General features: G+C 37.3%; 1 protein-coding gene across 2 annotated transcripts in view; it reads left to right on the top strand.

Moving 5' to 3' along the window:
• The window catches only part of LOC128650410 (shootin-1), a 138303-nt gene that overhangs the window by 76753 nt on the left and 42936 nt on the right, over positions 1-18614 (top strand). For both annotated transcript variants that reach the window (XM_053704331.1, XM_053704333.1), the window contains 4 exons: positions 6515-6609; positions 10198-10354; positions 11481-11578; positions 12596-12677. In XM_053704331.1, the coding sequence (XP_053560306.1) occupies positions 6515-6609; positions 10198-10354; positions 11481-11578; positions 12596-12677 (432 nt within the window). The remainder of the gene's footprint in view (positions 1-6514; positions 6610-10197; positions 10355-11480; positions 11579-12595; positions 12678-18614) is intronic.

Below are 18614 nucleotides of genomic sequence, written 5' to 3'. Positions count from 1 at the left end.
GGAAGTGTTGATCCAAGCCCAAGCGGGAGGCTGAAGAGTGACGTCCATCCTCGGGCTCAAGTCTGGATCCAAGCGGCGGCTGAAGAAATCCATCATCGGGCTGAAGTCGGAAGTGCATCATCGGGATGAAGTCTTCTATCAAGCCGCACCTTCAATCTTCTTTCTTCTGGAGCGGAGCCATCTTCTTCCAAGCCGACGCGGAACATCCTCTTCTAACGACGCCTACTCGCCGAATGACGGTTCCTTTAAATGACGTCATCCAAGATGGCGTCCCTCGAATTCCGATTGGCTGATAGGATTCTATCAGCCAATCGGAATTAAGGTAGGAATATTCTGATTGGCTGATGGAATCAGCCAATCAGAATCAAGTTCAATCCGATTGGCTGATCCAATCAGCCAATCAGATTGAGCTTGCATTCAATTGGCTGTTCCGATCAGCCAATAGAATGCGATTTTTTTTTGTACTTTAGTTAGTTTATTTCATTGTTAGTTTATTTCATTGTATTTATTTGTAGATATTGTATTTAATTAATTTATTGATAGTGTAGTGTTAGGTTTAATTGTAGATAATTGTAGGTATTTTATTTAATTAATTTATTGATAGTGTAGTGTTAGGTTTAATTGTAGATAATTGTAGATATTGTATTTAATTAATTTATTGATAGTGTAGTGTTAGGTTTAATTGTAACTTAGGTTAGGATTTATTTTATTTTTTTTATTTTTTTTTTATTTAATTTTTATTGAGGATAAATAATAAATGTATAACAAACATAGGTTGCAAGTTACAGTCATCAATACTTATATACATTGCATATTTAAAGAAATAAAATGCACCTAGCAAAATTCTCCTCATTTTCTCCCCTTATCTTTAGCGTTTTTAGATCACTCTTGGATCTTAAAATGCGACAATACTTCGTAGGGGTTTAGGGATAAGCAACGAAAACAATAAACATAATGCATCTCTAAGGTAACAATGCTGTAAAGATTTTCTTGTCTCTAAATTAAGACATAAAAGATGCATGAACCCTAACTGAGAACTCCTTTGTTATATATAAATAGAGGCACAACTGAAACTAATTGCAGGTCCTAAGTATTATATGGTAATAATGATAAATATCCAAACACACCTCCAATATTTCTAAGAAAGCGGTTTGCATCATCCAAATCTTATTGGAGCATATTCAGACATATTGCCCCACAATTAAAGTATACTATAATGCCGTGGGGTGGCTGATATTTACTATGGTCTATATGTCACTGGGTTTTCTTAAATATGCGGGGAAGAGAGATAGCTAAAAGCCCCATTACTCCGATTACCTGTGGACAGTGCAACTTTTTAAATCCAAACGACCTTATTGGAATTATGTAAAATATAATGCCTCCCGGGGGCCCCCCTCCTAAACCCCCCAGAAAAACATGCAAGTATAGATAAGGACATTAACGAATCAGCAGTGCTCACTATACAATAATAGAAAAAAAAGACAAAAAACAATTAAGCATTACACTGTTCAGAATATGAGCGTGGGAAATATAGAGTACATAGCACAACATAAACACATTTGGTAAACTGGTCGTTTAAGTTGGAATCTTGTCAATCAAGGCCTTTTGTAAACGACTATGACCCCCTCCCCGGCTCCGGCCGTAAGCCGCAGGAATCAGGCCAAGCAGTCAATGAATATGAGCTTCAATGGAGCCTTTCTGCCATGGCAATATAATTAACTGTGTGAAATAGCATTTGAACACTAACGCTAGACCATAATAAGAGTAAAACATATAAACAAGTGAGCTATAACAAAAAAACAACAACTATAATAAGAACAGATTAAGAATACTTGGATCCCTCCTCCCGCACATAATAAACTATGAACGCCACATAAAATCTTACACTAAGTTACAGATCCAGTTACCAACACACAGTCCTCAGGAAAAGAAATCGTCCCAACATCCCTATTTGGGACGCTCAAGCCATGTGTGTAGCGTCGATTTATGGAAAACGTTTTGGGGCTACTGGCCGCCTTCAATTTTTCGAGTTGGGGCGTTTTAGCGTCCATCTGGTTAGACCTTAGCCCTGTATTATTAGGTGTAGTAAGGCTCTCTGGTGTGAAGACCATCTTAAGGCATAGTGCTACACAGGAATCTGCTCCATGCTCCCGCACCGGCTCAGCCCTCATTGAGATCCCATCTAGAGTCAAAAGTTTTGGGGCTACAGCGATCATCTGGTCAATTGCAGAAACGGTATCGCTTGTAGTGGTCACATATAGCATCTTAGTTGAGTGTTCGGCAGCAACAGTATACTCCGAGCCAACCTCTTTAGTAACTCCCGCCATGTGGTTCCTCAGTTGTGATATAGTATACATAGAGCTCGCTGTACCCCCCGGTAATAGCGGAGGTTCAGTAGATTCAGGTACGTCCTGGATAAGGTTTATGTTGATGGTGGTGAAAGATTGATTGAGCTGTTGCTGCTTTTCGTGGGCCTGCATGAAAAAGTCCCGTGGAGCCCGTGCAAGCATAATGTGGAAGCAGCGTTCTAGTCATTCCATGAGATGGTCAAAGCGTGCTTGAAGGTCTGTTGTCTGCGGGGCAGCCATTTTTTCCCCGTGGGGATGAGAGATAAACGAAGGTATATTCTTTTCTTCGGGCACCCTTTTGCTAGGATAGTGCTGCAATAGATTGTGCAGTTCAGACAAGATTGACGGAGTCCCAATTAAGGCAAAAACCCTCGATTCCTCGAGGGGGGTGGCGCTGCCTATATGTGAGCCGCCGCTCTAGGCCTCTTGCGTCCGATGCCAGGCTCCAACTTCATGAATTACAGCGCAATTTCCCCCAAAATTCAAACACTGCCTTGCAAGATTACTCTTATATACAGATGGTGACAAATCTTTACTGCAAAAATATCTTTTTTACCGGCGGGTATTAAGTTTTCAGTAGGAGCTCAGGGAAAGTGCGACTGACTATAGCCGCAGTTCGGACACGCCCCAGGTTAGGATTTATTTTACAGGTAATTTTGTAATTATTTTAACTATTTTAGCTATTAAATAGTTCTTAACTATTTAATAGCTATTGTACCTGGTTAAAATAAATACAAAGTTACCTGTAAAATAAATATTAATCCTAAAATAGCTATAATATAATTATAATTTATATTGTAGCTATATTAGGGTTTATTTTACAGGTAAGTATTTAGATTTAAATAGGAATTATTTATTTAATAAGAGTTAATTTATTTAGTTAGATTTAAATTATATTTAACTTAGGGGGGTGTTAGTGTTAGGGTTAGACTTAGCTTTAGGGGTTAATACATTTATTAGAATAGCGGTGAGCTCCAGTCGGCAGATTAGGGGTTAATGTTTGAAGTTAGGTGTCGGCGATGTTAGGGAGGGCAGATTAGGGGTTAATACTATTTATTATAGGGTTATTGAGGCGGGAGTGAGGCGGATTAGGGGTTAATAACTTTATTATAATAGCGGTGCGGTCCGCTCGGCAGATTAGGGGTTAATAAGTGTAGGCAGGTGGAGGCGACGTTGTGGGGGGCAGATTAGGGGTTAATAAATATAATATAGGGGTCGGCGGTGTTAGGGGCAGCAGATTAGGGGTACATAGGGATAATGTAAGTAGCGGCGGTTTACGGAGCGGCAGATTAGGGGTTAATAATAATATGCAGGGGTCAGCGATAGCGGGGGCGGCAGAATAGGGGTTAATAAGTGTAAGGTTAGGGGTGTTTAGACTCGGGGTACATGTTAGAGTGTTAGGTGCAAACGTAGGAAGTGTTTACCCATAGCAAACAATGGGGCTGCGTTAGGAGCTGAATGCGGCTTTTTTGCAGGTGTTAGGTTTTTTTTCAGCTCAAACAGCCCCATTGTTTTCTATGGGGGAATCGTGCACAAGCACGTTTTTGAAGCTGGCCGCGTCCGTAAGCACCGCTGGTATCGAGAGTTGAAGTTGCGTTAAATATGCTCTACGCTCCTTTTTTGGAGCCTAACGCAGCCATTCTGTGAACTCTCAATACCAGCGGTATTTAAAAGGTGCGGCCAGAAAAAAGCCAGCGTTAGCTACGCACCCCTTTGGCCGCAGAACTCTAAATCTAGGCGATAGTTACATGTTATTACCTCTGGGGGGAAACAGAAACAATTATCAGAGGTATTTTACAGAAAAAAGCAGGCACAAAAAAGAGAACATATATTGTGAAGTTGTTTTCTTTTCAATAAAGGGTACAAATTTAAATAGAAATGTGCAGTAGAGAAAAGTTTGTTTGTCCGAATCTTTCAGAACAAATATTCAGGGAAATTAGTTTCTCTGAATATTCGTCTGCTGCACTTTTCAGTATTTGTTTCATTTTAAACAAAATGATTACTGAATATTTATGGCACATTTTGATTTGTTTTTTGTTAAAATAATGTAAATGTTCCTTTGTTACAGGTGAAAATGTTCATCGGTAGCGTAATACTTAGCTCTAGTGCGCTGGAGAGCCGCGCTAATCCCCACCCTCCTTCATAGAGCCCTGGGCCACACGAATAGGGGGCTTAGTGTGGCAGATTCCGGGGACCTGCGCTAAACAACCTTCTTCTTTACCACAGGCCCTTGGATCTGCCATGCAAAGCCCCCTATTAACGTGGCCTGGGGCTTAATGAAGATGGGATGGGCTTAGCATTACATACATTGCGCTACAGGTACATTTTTTTAACCCCTTAAAGTAATTTAAAGAAAATTAATGAATATTGACGAATTTCATGAAACCGAAACTAATACACATTTTTTCTTACAAATTTGTATTTGTAACAAAACAAATGCACGTCTAATTTTAAACAACTTTCCAATGTTTTTCTATTATCTAATTTGCTTTGCTCTCTTGGTATCCTATGTTGAAGGAGCATACCTTGGTAGGCTCAGGAGCAATAATGTACTACTGGGAGCTAGCTGCTGATACCAAGAGAATGAAGCAAATTTAATAATAGTATTTGAAAGTTGTGTATTATGTAATGCTCTATCTGAACCAAGGGGGTTTATGTCCCTTTAAATACATATTTTATGGTGATTACATTTTAACATTCTATATATTTTAAAGATGAGAGTGAGTAAATAAAAAAAATCATGGGTTTCTTCAAAATGATGCCCTTCATTGGCTTAAACAACAGTTTATATAAATACATAAAGACCAGTGATATATGTGAAGAAGAAAGGTGTATGTTCAGCAGTATGCCATCATCAAGTTCACACTATTTGCAGCAATACATATAAACACCCATGGCTTTGGAAATAAAATAAACGTAACATTTATTATACAAGTTGCAAGTAAAACAACAAACCTGTTAAGTGCATTTATACCTTTCACTGTAACTTTATCAAAGATGTTTTGGTGACAGCATTTGTGCATTATTATTAGTACTAGTCTTAAAGCCTGTTACACGGCCAAAATCACCTCTCCCTCCAGGAACCTTTCCCTACCCTCTGATCCCCTCTCCCTGTCGCTCTCAACTTTTTTTTTCTGAAGCGTAGCGGTCCCCCCCGCTCCCGTCCCCTCCAGTGATGAGCCACCCACCCGCCTCCCTCCTAACCCTCCCACGCCTCCAACTTAGCAGCATAGTGGTCCCACCCGCCCCCCTCTGCCCACCTCCCTCCTAACCTCCCATGCCACCAACTTAGCAGCATAGTGGTCCCACCCTCCCCCCTCTGCCCGCCTCCCTCCTAACACTCCCACTCCACCAACTTAGCAGCATATCGGTCCCTCCCGCTCCCGCCCCCCTCCAGCAATGATACACCCACCCGCACACACGTGGCGCCACTGATCCTTAAGGCCTTGCGGCCTCTCGCACAGACACATGCTTAAGGCCTCGCAGCTTTTGTTGCGGACACTTACGTTTAAAGTGAATGTAAAGTTTCATCAAGTAGTGCCCGGTTTTTAAAAATACTATTAAAAACAGGGGCACTTTCATTAATGAAACTTTACATTGCACCATGTTTGTCGAAATACTTACCTCTTCGTCTTGAAAGTCACTCCAGTGATTCGCCAGCCCGTCGCAAGCCTCTTCCTACGTCAGCAATGAAGATTCCGGCATCCTCCAATCATGGCTTTCCCCCAGGGCAAGCATTGCCTAAAGCAACGCCGTGATTGCAGGAAGGCCTGAATCAACATTTCTGATGTAGAAAGAGGCTTGTGACGGGCTGGCGAAGAAGAGGTAAGTATTTCTACAAATATGGTGCAATGTAAAGTTTCAACAATGAAAGTGCCCCTGTTTTTAATAGCATTTTTAAAAACCGGGCACTACATGATGAAACTTTACATTCACTTAGTACTTGTGGCCTTTCTCGCACACACACGCACCACCATTGATCCTTAATGCTTTATGATCGCCAGACACTGGTTTGATTCTTAAGACCAGGTATGTTTGTCTTGCGCAGTCTCTACTGTGCGTGATTGCATCGGACAAACATACCTGGCTTTTTATAACATAGGATTATTATTATTAATAAATGTCATTGTCCAATATCACGTAAAAAGAAACACTTTCTTATTCAGTATCCCAGAAACTGCTGGCTGAACTGTCAATGTTAGAAGCTGAATATGAAATAGAGAAAACATGCCGGGAAAAGGCCGAAGTTTTTGCGTCTCAGGTACGTGAACTAACACAAAATACTACGGGGTTAATCACAATCTATTGTTTTATATTTATCAGCTAAGATAAGACATTTTCAACACTGACACAAACATAATCCGCCCTTTTCATTGTTTATTGGAATCACTTTTTCATTATCGTTTTGGTGAAAACTACAGCTATAAATTAATTATTAATTTGGTGAAATCTATATAAGCTACTTTACGTAACATGCGCCAGCCCTGTTTGGCTTATCGCAATCCGAACAACACTTTACAAGGCTATTAAACTCCACATCTAAAAGGACTTGAGAAACCCAGACATCACTATATCACTTATTACAGAGTACCCCAAAAAAAATTCAAATGTAACATTGGTTTTGGAAAAAACACATTAAAATGACTCACCTCCATATTAGATCACTTTAGGAAGTCACATTACCAGATACAAACACAATCTGCTCATTCAGTTAAATAAATACTATTAAACACTTTTACACTAATAAAAAGAGTAAATCTATAAACCATTAAACACACACGCTACCCCTTTACAGATAAAGCCTCGGTTTAAATCTCTTTAAAAGACACACACATATGTCTATGGTTTTCCAGCACAAACGGTTAATTTCACACAATATTATAACTACACACAATATTAAGGGATCAATCAATATACATGCCCTTCAACCTTAGATGTAATCACTAAACACAAAACATATTTAAAGGTATATAAGCCAAAAAAATTGTTTCATGATTCAGATAGAAAATGCAATTTGAAACAACTGTATAGTTTACTTCTATTATCTAATTTGCTTCATTATCTTGGTATCCTTTGTTGAAGAAGCAACAATGCACTACTGGGAGCTAGCTGGATGCATTGGTTGAGCCAATACTGTATATATGCAGCTACCAATCAGCAGCTCCTGACCTAGGTGACTTTATTGAACAAAGTAAACAAAACAAATGAGATAATTAGACATAAATTGGAAAGTTGTTTAAAATGACTTGCTCTATTTGAATCATGAGAGAAAAAAATTGGGACAGCCTACATCAGAATTTGTATTGTTTTAAAAGATAGATAATCCCTTTATTACCCATTCCCCAGTTTTGCATAACCAACACAGCTATATTAATGTACTTTTTACCTCTGTGATTACCTTGTATCTAAGTATTTTCTGACAGCCCCTGATCACATGGCTATTTATTTATTTATTATCTATTGCATTTTAGCCAATTAGTGCAGTGTCAACCAAAACTCCACGGGAGAGAGCACAATGTTATCTATATGGCATACATGAACGAGCAGTCTCTTGTTGTGAAAAGCTAATAAAAAAGCATGTGATAAGAGGCTGTCTGTAGTGGCTTAGAAACAAAGATACATTTAGAGGTTTAAAGGTTATAAAGTATATTAATATAACAATGTTGGTTGTGCAAAGCTGGGGAATCGGTAGTAAAGGCATTGTGGTTTAGAACTAATTCAGCTTAGCTAAATATAGCCGCCAATCAGCAAGCGCTACCCATGGTGCTGAACCAAAAATGGTCTGGCTCCTAAGCTTACATTCCTGCTTTTTCAAATAAAGATACCAAGAGAATGAAGAAACATTGATATTAGGAGTAAATGAGAAAGTTAAATAAAGAGGGTTTACATGAAGAATTGTGTTGTACTAAAACTGTATCAAATTGTAAAATAAAGTTTTGTTTTTTTCAGTAACTAATGTATAATTTGTCCAGTTCTTATGTGAAATTTGTCAATTCCCCAGTCTCCCTTATTTTCTTTAAAACAAGTTGGTAACCCTAATTATTAACCACACCCTAGAATGTAACGAGCAAATATTGATTAAACCCGATACTTGACAAATGGGATGGACTTTCATATGTTAGAAAAAAATAAACTTTTTTTTGGTCATTTTTGTTTTGTTTTTATTTAATAAATAAACGACAAAAATTCAGTGCAGACATGCAACCCCTAAAATGTACTTCCCATATACAGTGGTGTGTGAAATGTTCAACCTATTTAAATGATGGATGAAGCAGATTTTACATTATATTCACACTTATGCTATAAATGACTCCTCCAAATAAAAAATAAAAAAATTATAATAATTTTATTAGTTTAAAAATTGTAAAGGAAATGAGTTACTATTAATAAACTTTATTTAAAAAGCCATGGAAGTCATAATTAAACTGTCATGATTGCGAAAGAGCACACAGTTTCAAACATCTTTCTAATTTACTTCTATTATCATATTTACTTTATTCTCTTGATATCTTTTATTGAAGAGCATACCTAAGTAGACTTAGAGGGTGTGCATGTGTTTCTAGAACTTTCAGACAATATGGGAAAACAGCACACACAGTGTTTTTTCAGGGGCACATCCAGCAACTTACTGTATACAAACAAACTTAAAGGGACACTGAACCCAAATTTTTTCTTTTGTAATTCAAAAAGAGCAGGCAATTTTAAGCAACTTTCTAATTTGCTCCTATTATAACTTTTTCTTCATTCTCTTGCTATCTTTATTTGAAAAAGAAGGCATCTAAGCTTTTTTTGGTTTCAGTACTCTGGACAGCACTTTTTTATTGGTGGATGAATTTATCCACCAATCAGCAAGGACAACCCAGGTTGTTCACCAAAAATGGGCCGGCATCTAAACTTACATTCATGCATATCAAATAAAGATACATAGAGAATGAAGAAAATTTTATAATAGGAGTAAATTAGAAAGTTGCTTAAAATTTCATGCTCAATCTGAATCACGAAAGAATTTTTTTTGGGTACAGTGCCCCTTTAAGTTCCAACCTCCTTCCTCTTTAAAATTGGACTTTTATCAGGGTCATAAGATTGCAAAAATGACAATGTTTTGGGTCTTCTACTACACCGGGTTTTTGTTGTTGTTTGTTTTTTGTATGTTTGAGGGTTGACTCACAATGTGCACCATTATAGATATTTTGTGTATTGTTCAATAAACATTTGAAATAATTAAAAGACTACCGATTAAGAGAACAAACATTTTTGTTGGGGGTCTCTCTTTCTTTTCCATTTTATTTATTATGCATGTAAATTGAAAGGATCTGCACCATTTTAGGTTTATATCTAAATCTATTTAACATTGTGGTGGCCTCAGGTATATGGTGATATAGTAAAAAGGAGAATTTTCAGTAAGTACTGCTATACTGATGAGAATTACCAAGACATACATATCAACCAATAAGCAGTACACATTTTTTTTATGCCAAAACAATTCAACATGTTTAGTACATGCTCTTTAATATGGATGACAGAAAGAAGAGCATCCTTTTAACAATAAATATTTTTTTTTCTTTAAGTTGTTTTGGTACCGTGTTTCTTTATTGCAACTGTTTCATCAACTAAATGTTTTTTGTTTTTTTGAGAGTGCAGTTTTATTTATTAATATAAATAAAAACCCATTTGATTCAGATTTAAATTCAAGCAGAAATATATTTATGAAGCTTGCTATGGCAAAGCAGTGATTAACTCTTAGCTGCCACACAGGAAATAATTACTATTTAGCAGCCAGGTATCTCATTAAGATTCTGTTTGGAAACCAATAGCATACTGATTTTTTAAGACTAAATTTCTCCACCAGATGAACACAGAAAACAAAAAATTAAAGCGTTTCAGTATGAAATTGATGCCCATTTTATGTGAGATTCCTGAGGAGATCCAACATCTAGTGAGTGAAGAGCCACAGGTTACAGAAACAGACACTGATGATGACTCTGACTATCAACAACAAATTAAAGGTAAGTTAAAATTGTCTAATTTCCTTTATTTCAAGTAAAATTTAAATATAAAAAAATAAGTCTACAATAAATTATTCAATTTAGTTAGTTTTGTGTGACACACTGCAAGGTAGCCCCCTATCACCTTACATATTAATAAAAGCTGTCAGTTAAGGATAACAGTTTGAAATTATGTATTTGCCACTGTGCTCCATTATAATCTATCAAAATCCTTGTGGGAAAAAACTGTAATGGCAGCTTCAGTGATTTTGTATGCTTTGTTTTCTGTGCAATCCCAATCCATTAAAAGTGTAAATTATAAAAATGTTTTAAACTATTAACTAGAATAACTGCAAAATCTATGCACTTGGCTTTTCAAGGGGAAATGTTCATAGGATGTTCATGGAGAGTCACAGATGTAAAGAATGTGTAGCCAAGCAAAGTAAAACATAGCGGCTAACTAAATTGATATTGATAGAGTATGTAAATGCATTTTTTTTCACTTAAAGGAATAGTAAACACTTTAAGATTTTAACATAAAATGTTAAATTATGCAAAGTAAAATAAACTTTGCAATATACTTTCATTATTTCCCCATTTTCATGTAAATGTATGTCTTAAATATGTGGGTTTTACTGTTCTAAAAACTCAAAAAGCTTATAGAAGACTTCAAAAGAATAACACTACCACATATCTGTCACTAATAGGGTTCAACAAAGATATACAAAGACTATAAAACAATTGAGCTTTTATTAACATTTAATTACAATCATAAATTAATGTTGTGATGATTGTATCTAATTTGATTACAAATTTCATAACTTAAAATTAAACACACATTTTGAATGTGTTTATGTATATGTAAAATGAGCACACATTACATTGAAAAGCTATGTGCATATACAAAATCTTTTTTCAAGAGGTCAAAAATACAGAAATTGAAAAGTCCAGCAATCCCTTTGAAACGTTGATGGAATTTTTTTTAAATATTTTGTTTTAAATTGAGCCTAGTTCTTTTGAAATATGTAACACAGTGAGAAACAAAATAAATATATAAATATATATATATTTTTTTCTATATAATTGACAAATACCATCTTATTCCTTGAATATTGCTCAGATCTGTTTTATGTGTTTATATCTTAAGATTTACAAGAAATAATTAATAATCTTCGAGAAGAAAAAAAAGATTTAGCGCTTGAACTGGAGGAGCTGAAGATCCACATAAAACGATTAAACAAGGAGGTAAAAACTCCCAAGAAACTGCAGAACAACAAAGTAAAATTGTTGGGGAGAAACCCAAGACATTGTAATTATTTTGTATACTATTATGTGCCTGAGTCACAAGGGTTTCCTTACATAGCACCTTCTAACATTATACACCCCTGGAATGTGCATAAGAGATAGATCCTATCAATGCATAATCAATATTATGCAAACATAAAGTTATGATTTGTAAGCATAATAGTTAATTTTCTGATTCCTCAACTATACACTTAACACCATTGTGGTAACACTCTTGGGTGCTGCATCCAGCTACTCATTAACCCTGTAAAATCTGTGACCCCCCAAATTAAGATTAACCTAAATGGACCACCATATTTCATGAAGAATTGAGACTCCAGGAACTCACACTACCCATTTAGAGCCCTCCTAATAAACCCTTAACATTCAATAATATCTTCTGTAAGGGATCCCAATAACCCATTAGGGTCCCTTCAATGACCCTCACTACCTATAAAGTACCCTCTATAAGTTACCCCAGTATGTAATGAGGTGAGGCTTTAGCACTCATGACCCTCCTCAATTCAAGAACCCTGCTTTCACCGAAGGGACTTACTCCATTACCCACCTAATGCAAAAGCCTAGCCTTGCTTTTACCCAACTGACCACCCACTCTATGGCCCACCCAATGCAAAAACCCTGCTTTCACCCAAGGGATCACCCACTCTATGACCCACCCAATGCAAAAACCTTGCTTTTACCCAAGGGACCCACTCTATGACCCACCCAATGCAAGAACCCTGCTTTGACCTAGGGGATCACCCACTCTATGACCCACCCAATGCAAGAACCCTGATTTTACCCAAGGGACCATCTCTATGATCACTGTTTTATTAATAACTTTAATTTATCTTTAAGAAGACGCTTCATGCTGATTGTTAATATCAGAATTGAAACAATATACAGTTGATAAATTACTTTAGATGTTGGTAATGAGTTTACTAACAGTAAACAATCTGTTTTGTGCAAATCCTGCAGATTGAAGAAGAAAATCTAGAAAGAAAATGTCTGGTTACAGCACTTGTAAAAAAACAAAAAGAGCTAAAGAAGGTTAAAAGAGGTAAGTAGTCAGGTTAACTTGAGAACTTGTTTCTTGAGGGGTAAATGCAACTATTATTTATTTCTGGTACAGAAGGTTGTTTTTGGCTTCCGCTGAAGTAAATGAAATATATGATAATTGGACATCACTTTACATTAAGACCATTACCAAATACTGGCTTGCCATATGTTGTTATTAAAGGGACAGATTACCCTAAATTTGTATCCCCTTTAATTTGCTCCCAATGATCCATTTAACATGTTGGAGTATATTCAAGGGACAGTCTACTCCAGAATTTTAATTGTTTAAAAAGATAGATAATCCCTTTATCCATTCCCAAGTTTTACATAACCAACATGGTTATATTAATATACTTTTTACCTTTGCGATTACCTTGTATCTGCCCCCTTATCTCAGTTCTTGTGACAGACATGCATTTTAGCCAATCAGTGCAGACTCTTAAATAACTCCACGGGAGTGAGCACAATGTTATCTTTATGACACACATGAACTAGAAGTGACTAATTGTCAAAACTGTCAAAAGGCGTTAAAATAAGAGACAGCCTTCAAGGGCTTAGAAATTAGCATATGAGCCTGCCTAGGTTTAGTTTCCCACAAAGAAAACGAAGAGAACAAAGCAACTTTGATGATAAAAGTAAATTGGAAAGTTGTTTAAAATCACATGCCCTATCTGAATCATAAAATTTTAGTTTTGACGTCTGTCCCTTTAAAATGTTTACGATTTGATCCTTTAATTTTGTATCAGCATTTGAAATGGCTGATTTTATCTGTTGTAACCCTTTGATAGATTCTATACTTGAGTATTGGCTATAGAAAAGCTGTGTAAACATAGCCAGCAGAAGAAATTACACTCCCAGTTTGAGGTAGGAGAGATACGCTATAAAGGGTTAGAATACAAGTAGTAAGCTATATTCAAATTTTGTATGCATGTTATTTGTGCGCATATTACAAGTAGAAAGTAAACGCATTTGTTTGGACACAATCTAATTTAATACCCATCAGGTTAGTGCGACTGGAGACCTGGAATAAAAGGATAGCGCTAAAATAAATGTAGCACCAAGCAAAACTTAAATACATTAAATTAAAGTGTTACACTCATATAAACACTAATCATATATATATATATATATATATATATATATATATATATACAAATATTTATAAGATATTTCTATACATAATTCATACATAATAATATTTAATGTGCTTTACTGTGTATTTACTGTAAATATTTCACATTCCAATGTTCTTCACATATAGGTATATGTTAATTTTATTTTAAATAAATATTTCTATATGTATCTGTATATACATAGTTAAAGAGAAAAAATAGAGCCAGGGAAGTCCTTCAAATAAACAATTATAATGAAGGCTTAAAGTTCTTTTTAGTAAAGTGTACATGTATAATTATAAGGTGGGAGGAGCCCAAACAAGCCTAGCCCTACAGGGAGGAAATCCAATGGATAATCACTAGTCACACAATGTCAGATCAGAGAGAGATCTCCAGGTGGGGTATGCATGTAAAATATATAAGTGCATATAGTGCACATTTGATTATGCAAAAAACTTCCACAAAGTAACCCTGGGTCTATCTCACCTCTTCAATGCCATGAATGCAGATCCTCTTTATGTGACAGCAGGCTCCTCCGGTATATATGTAGAAACCAGTAGCTTCCTCACGGAAATAACTCTCCTAGATGCTGCTGTTACGGAGTTCAGTCCTCCAGGTGCCAAGATGTGGGCGTGTTCCGGGTGTGTTCTATTCCAACCAATCCGCAACGACCTTCTCTGGTCAAACAATAGCGCAAGGCAAAACTTGGCCAGTGAGGCGGCTAGCACCCCAAAAATGATCTTCATAAATGAACCAAAGGGGAGATTTCCAATAAGAGGAAATAGGTGCAAAGGATCTCCGAAACAAACAGGCAGACAAAAAACTTTGGGCAGTCTAAAAAGGGCTCCTACTAATCACCAGAAAAGGGCAAGGTGGATAATACTCACTGCTGGACACAAAGGCATATGAAACAAACAAAATGCACAAAAAATAAAATATAGACTGAGTTTATGTTGCTGAAAAACTGAAACCGAAAACACTTTAGACAGGTCAAATTGCTTTGTGCTTTGCGGCTCTGATTTTTCTTTAGTAATGTAATTTTGTGCCCTAGTCTACACACTTCAAGAATTGTCTGAAAAGTGTGTTCCTTCCCTTTGTAAATCATGTAGATTATCAAATAATCAGTCTGAAATAAACAGAGAGTAAGGATGAGTGACTGTTTTAGCATTATTTTTTTAAAGTGATTATTGTATGCATATGTTGCATAGGGAACAATGTCAAAAATATACAGAACAGTCCATATTTGTGTTATAGCAATCAAATATTACCTTTCACTATATTAAATGTAACATTTGAATGGTTGCAAGTTAATTCACGTAGACTTCCTTTTTAACCTATGAAAACCAACATTTAAATGTAATATTGAATTAAAGGGATAGAAATGTAAAAATTATATATATATAAAAATAGATATACAAGTATATGTATATAGAGATGAAACAAAAAAAAAACATTATCCTTAAAGATGTTTCTGCACTTATACTGTGCTCTCACCTCACTACCTGTCCCCTCTACCCCATCCCTTCACAGCTACTCACCTACCTCTTTTCTACCATTACCCCTATACTCACACACATTTTCAAACTCTCCCTAAGCACTAATATATTTCCCTCATCTCTAAAACATGCATTGGTCCCCCCCTATCCTCAAAAAAACTTCTCTCGATCCAACCTCCCCATCCAACTATTACCTTACTCCCTCTTGCCTCAAAGCTTCTTGTAAAGCTAGTATATGCACGCCTATCCCATTTCCTTACATTAAACTCCCTCCTTGACCTGCTGCAATCTGAATTTCGCCCCATCACTCCACAGAGACAGCAATCATTAAGGTTACCAACGACCTACATACAGCAAAATTCAAAGGCCACTTCTTTCTGCTTATCCTCCTTAATCTGTCTGCAGCCTTTGATAATGTTGACCACCCTCTTTTGCTCCATCCCTTTAATCCATCGGCATTTGTGACATAGCCCTCTCATGGTTCTCTTCCTAAAATTCTAAGCGTACCTTTAGTGTAGTCATCTCTAGGTCTTCCTCAGCCCCGTTACCACTTTCTGTTGGGTCCCCTTCTTTTCTCAATCTACACGTCACCATTAGGTTCTCTAATAAGGTCCCACGGGTTTCAATATAATTTGTATGCAGACGACACCCAAATCTACCTCTCTGCACCAAACCTATCTCCTTCCTTGCTGACCCGTGTCACTAACTGTCTTTCTCACATCTCTTCCTGGCTGTTCTATCACTACCTTAAGCTAAATCTCTCCAAAACTGAGCTCCTTATTCCCCCTTCTTCTAAAATCTCCATCCCCCATCTCTCTATAACTGTTGACAACTCCATCATTACCCCTACCCCGCATGCCCGATGTCTTGGGGTCACATTTGACTCAGATATTTATTTTACTCCTCACATTCAGTCCATGGCTAAATACTGCCGCTTCCACCTTAAAACATCTCTAAAATTAGACATTTCCTTGCACAAGACACAACTAAGATTTTAATCCACTCTCTCATCCTTTCCCGCCTCAACTACTGCAACTCTGTCCTCTCTGGTCTCCCTAGCTGCCACCTAGCTCCTTTACAATAAATGAATGCCTCTGCCAGGCTCATCTTCCTTACACATCGTTCTTCATCTGCTGCACCTCTATGCCAATCACTTCCTCTTGCCTTCAGGATTAAACACAAAATTCTGACTCTGACATACAAGGCCCTCAACTGCACTGCTCCCCCCTATATCTCAGACCTTGTCTCAAGATACTCTCCCTCCCGTACTTTTCGCTATGCTCACAACCTCCTACTCTCCTCCTCTCTTGTTACCTCCTCACATTCCCGATTACAGGACTTCTCCAGACTGGCTCCAATCTTGTGGAACTTTCTGCCTCGCTCCTCAAGACTCTCTCCTAGTTTTTAAAGCTTCAAGGGCTCCCTAAAGATTCTACTGTTCAGGGATGCATACAACCTACACTAACCTTTCTTTATACTAGTTCCTCTCCTCTATTGCTATCCCCTGAACCCCCTTAGCATGTAAGCCTATGAGCCCAACTGTTTGCAGATCACCTCATAAGAGCTGGCTACAACAGTGCGACTCTTGGCTGGGCCCTTTACCCATTTAATCCCTATAAATGCTACCTTGTATACTGCCTATGTTTATAGCACTGCGGTGCACTGTTGGCGCTCTACAAAAAAATGATAATAATAATAATAATAAAAGGTACATGAAACACAACATTTTTCTTTCATAATTCAGATAGAGGATACAATTGTAAACAACTTTCCAATTTACTTATATTATTTAATTTGCTTCCTTCTCTTGTTATCCTTTGCTGAAAGTTTTATCTAGGGAAACTCAGGAACAGCAAAGAACCTAGGTTCTAGCTGCTGATTGGTGGTTGCATATATATATATATATATATATATATATATATTTATATATATATATATATATATATATACATACAGGGAGTGCAGAATTATTAGGCAAATGAGTATTTTGACCACATCATCCTCTTTATGCATGTTGTCTTACTCCAAGCTGTATAGGCTCGAAAGCCTACTACCAATTAAGCATATTAGGTGATGTGCATCTCTGTAATGAGAAGGGGTGTGGTCTAATGACATCAACACCCTATATCAGGTGTGCATAATTATTAGGCAACTTCCTTTCCTTTGGCAAAATGGGTCAAAAGAAGGACTTGACAGGCTCAGAAAAGTCAAAAATAGTGAGATATCTTGCAGAGGGATGCAGCACTCTTAAAATTGCAAAGCTTCTGAAGCGTGATCATCGAACAATCAAGCGTTTCATTCAAAATAGTCAACAGGGTCGCAAGAAGCGTGTGGAAAAACCAAGGCGCAAAATAACTGCCCATGAACTGAGAAAAGTCAAGCGTGCAGCTGCCAAGATACCACTTGCCACCAGTTTGGCCATATTTCAGAGCTGCAACATCACTGGAGTGCCCAAAAGCACAAGGTGTGCAATACTCAGAGACATGGCCAAGGTAAGAAAGGCTGAAAGACGACCACCACTGAACAAGACACACAAGCTGAAACGTCAAGACTGGGCCAAGAAATATCTCAAGACTGATTTTTCAAAGGTTTTATGGACTGATGAAATGAGAGTGAGTCTTGATGGGCCAGATGGATGGGCCCGTGGCTGGATTGGTAAAGGGCAGAGAGCTCCAGTCCGACTCAGACGCCAGCAAGGTGGAGGTGGAGTACTGGTTTGGGCTGGTATCATCAAAGATGAGCTTGTGGGGCCTTTTGGGGTTGAGGATGGAGTCAAGCTCAACTCCCAGTCCTACTGCCAGTTTCTGGAAGACACCTTCTTCAAGCAGTGGTACAGGAAGAAGTCTGCATCCTTCAAGAAAAACATGATTTTCATGCAGGACAATGCTCCATCACACGCGTCCAAGTACTCCACAGCGTGGCTGGCAAGAAAGGGTATAAAAGAAGAAAATCTAATGACATGGCCTCCTTGTTCACCTGATCTGAACCCCATTGAGAACCTGTGGTCCATCATCAAATGTGAGATTTACAAGGAGGGAAAACAGTACACCTCTCTGAACAGTGTCTGGGAGGCTGTGGTTGCTGCTGCACGCAATGTTGATGGTGAACAGATCAAAACACTGACAGAATCCATGGATGGCAGGCTTTGGAGTGTCCTTGCAAAGAAAGGTGGCTATATTGGTCACTGATTTGTTTTTGTTTTGTTTTTGAATGTCAGAAATGTATATTTGTGAATGTTGAGATGTTATATTGGTTTCACTGGTAAAAATAAATAATTGAAATGGGTATATATTTGTTTTTTGTTAAGTTGCCTAATAATTATACACAGTA

Source organism: Bombina bombina, chromosome 2 (genome assembly GCF_027579735.1).
Source record: "Bombina bombina isolate aBomBom1 chromosome 2, aBomBom1.pri, whole genome shotgun sequence".
NCBI lineage: Eukaryota > Metazoa > Chordata > Amphibia > Anura > Bombinatoridae > Bombina > Bombina bombina.
This window is presented reverse-complemented; position numbering and strand designations above follow the sequence as displayed.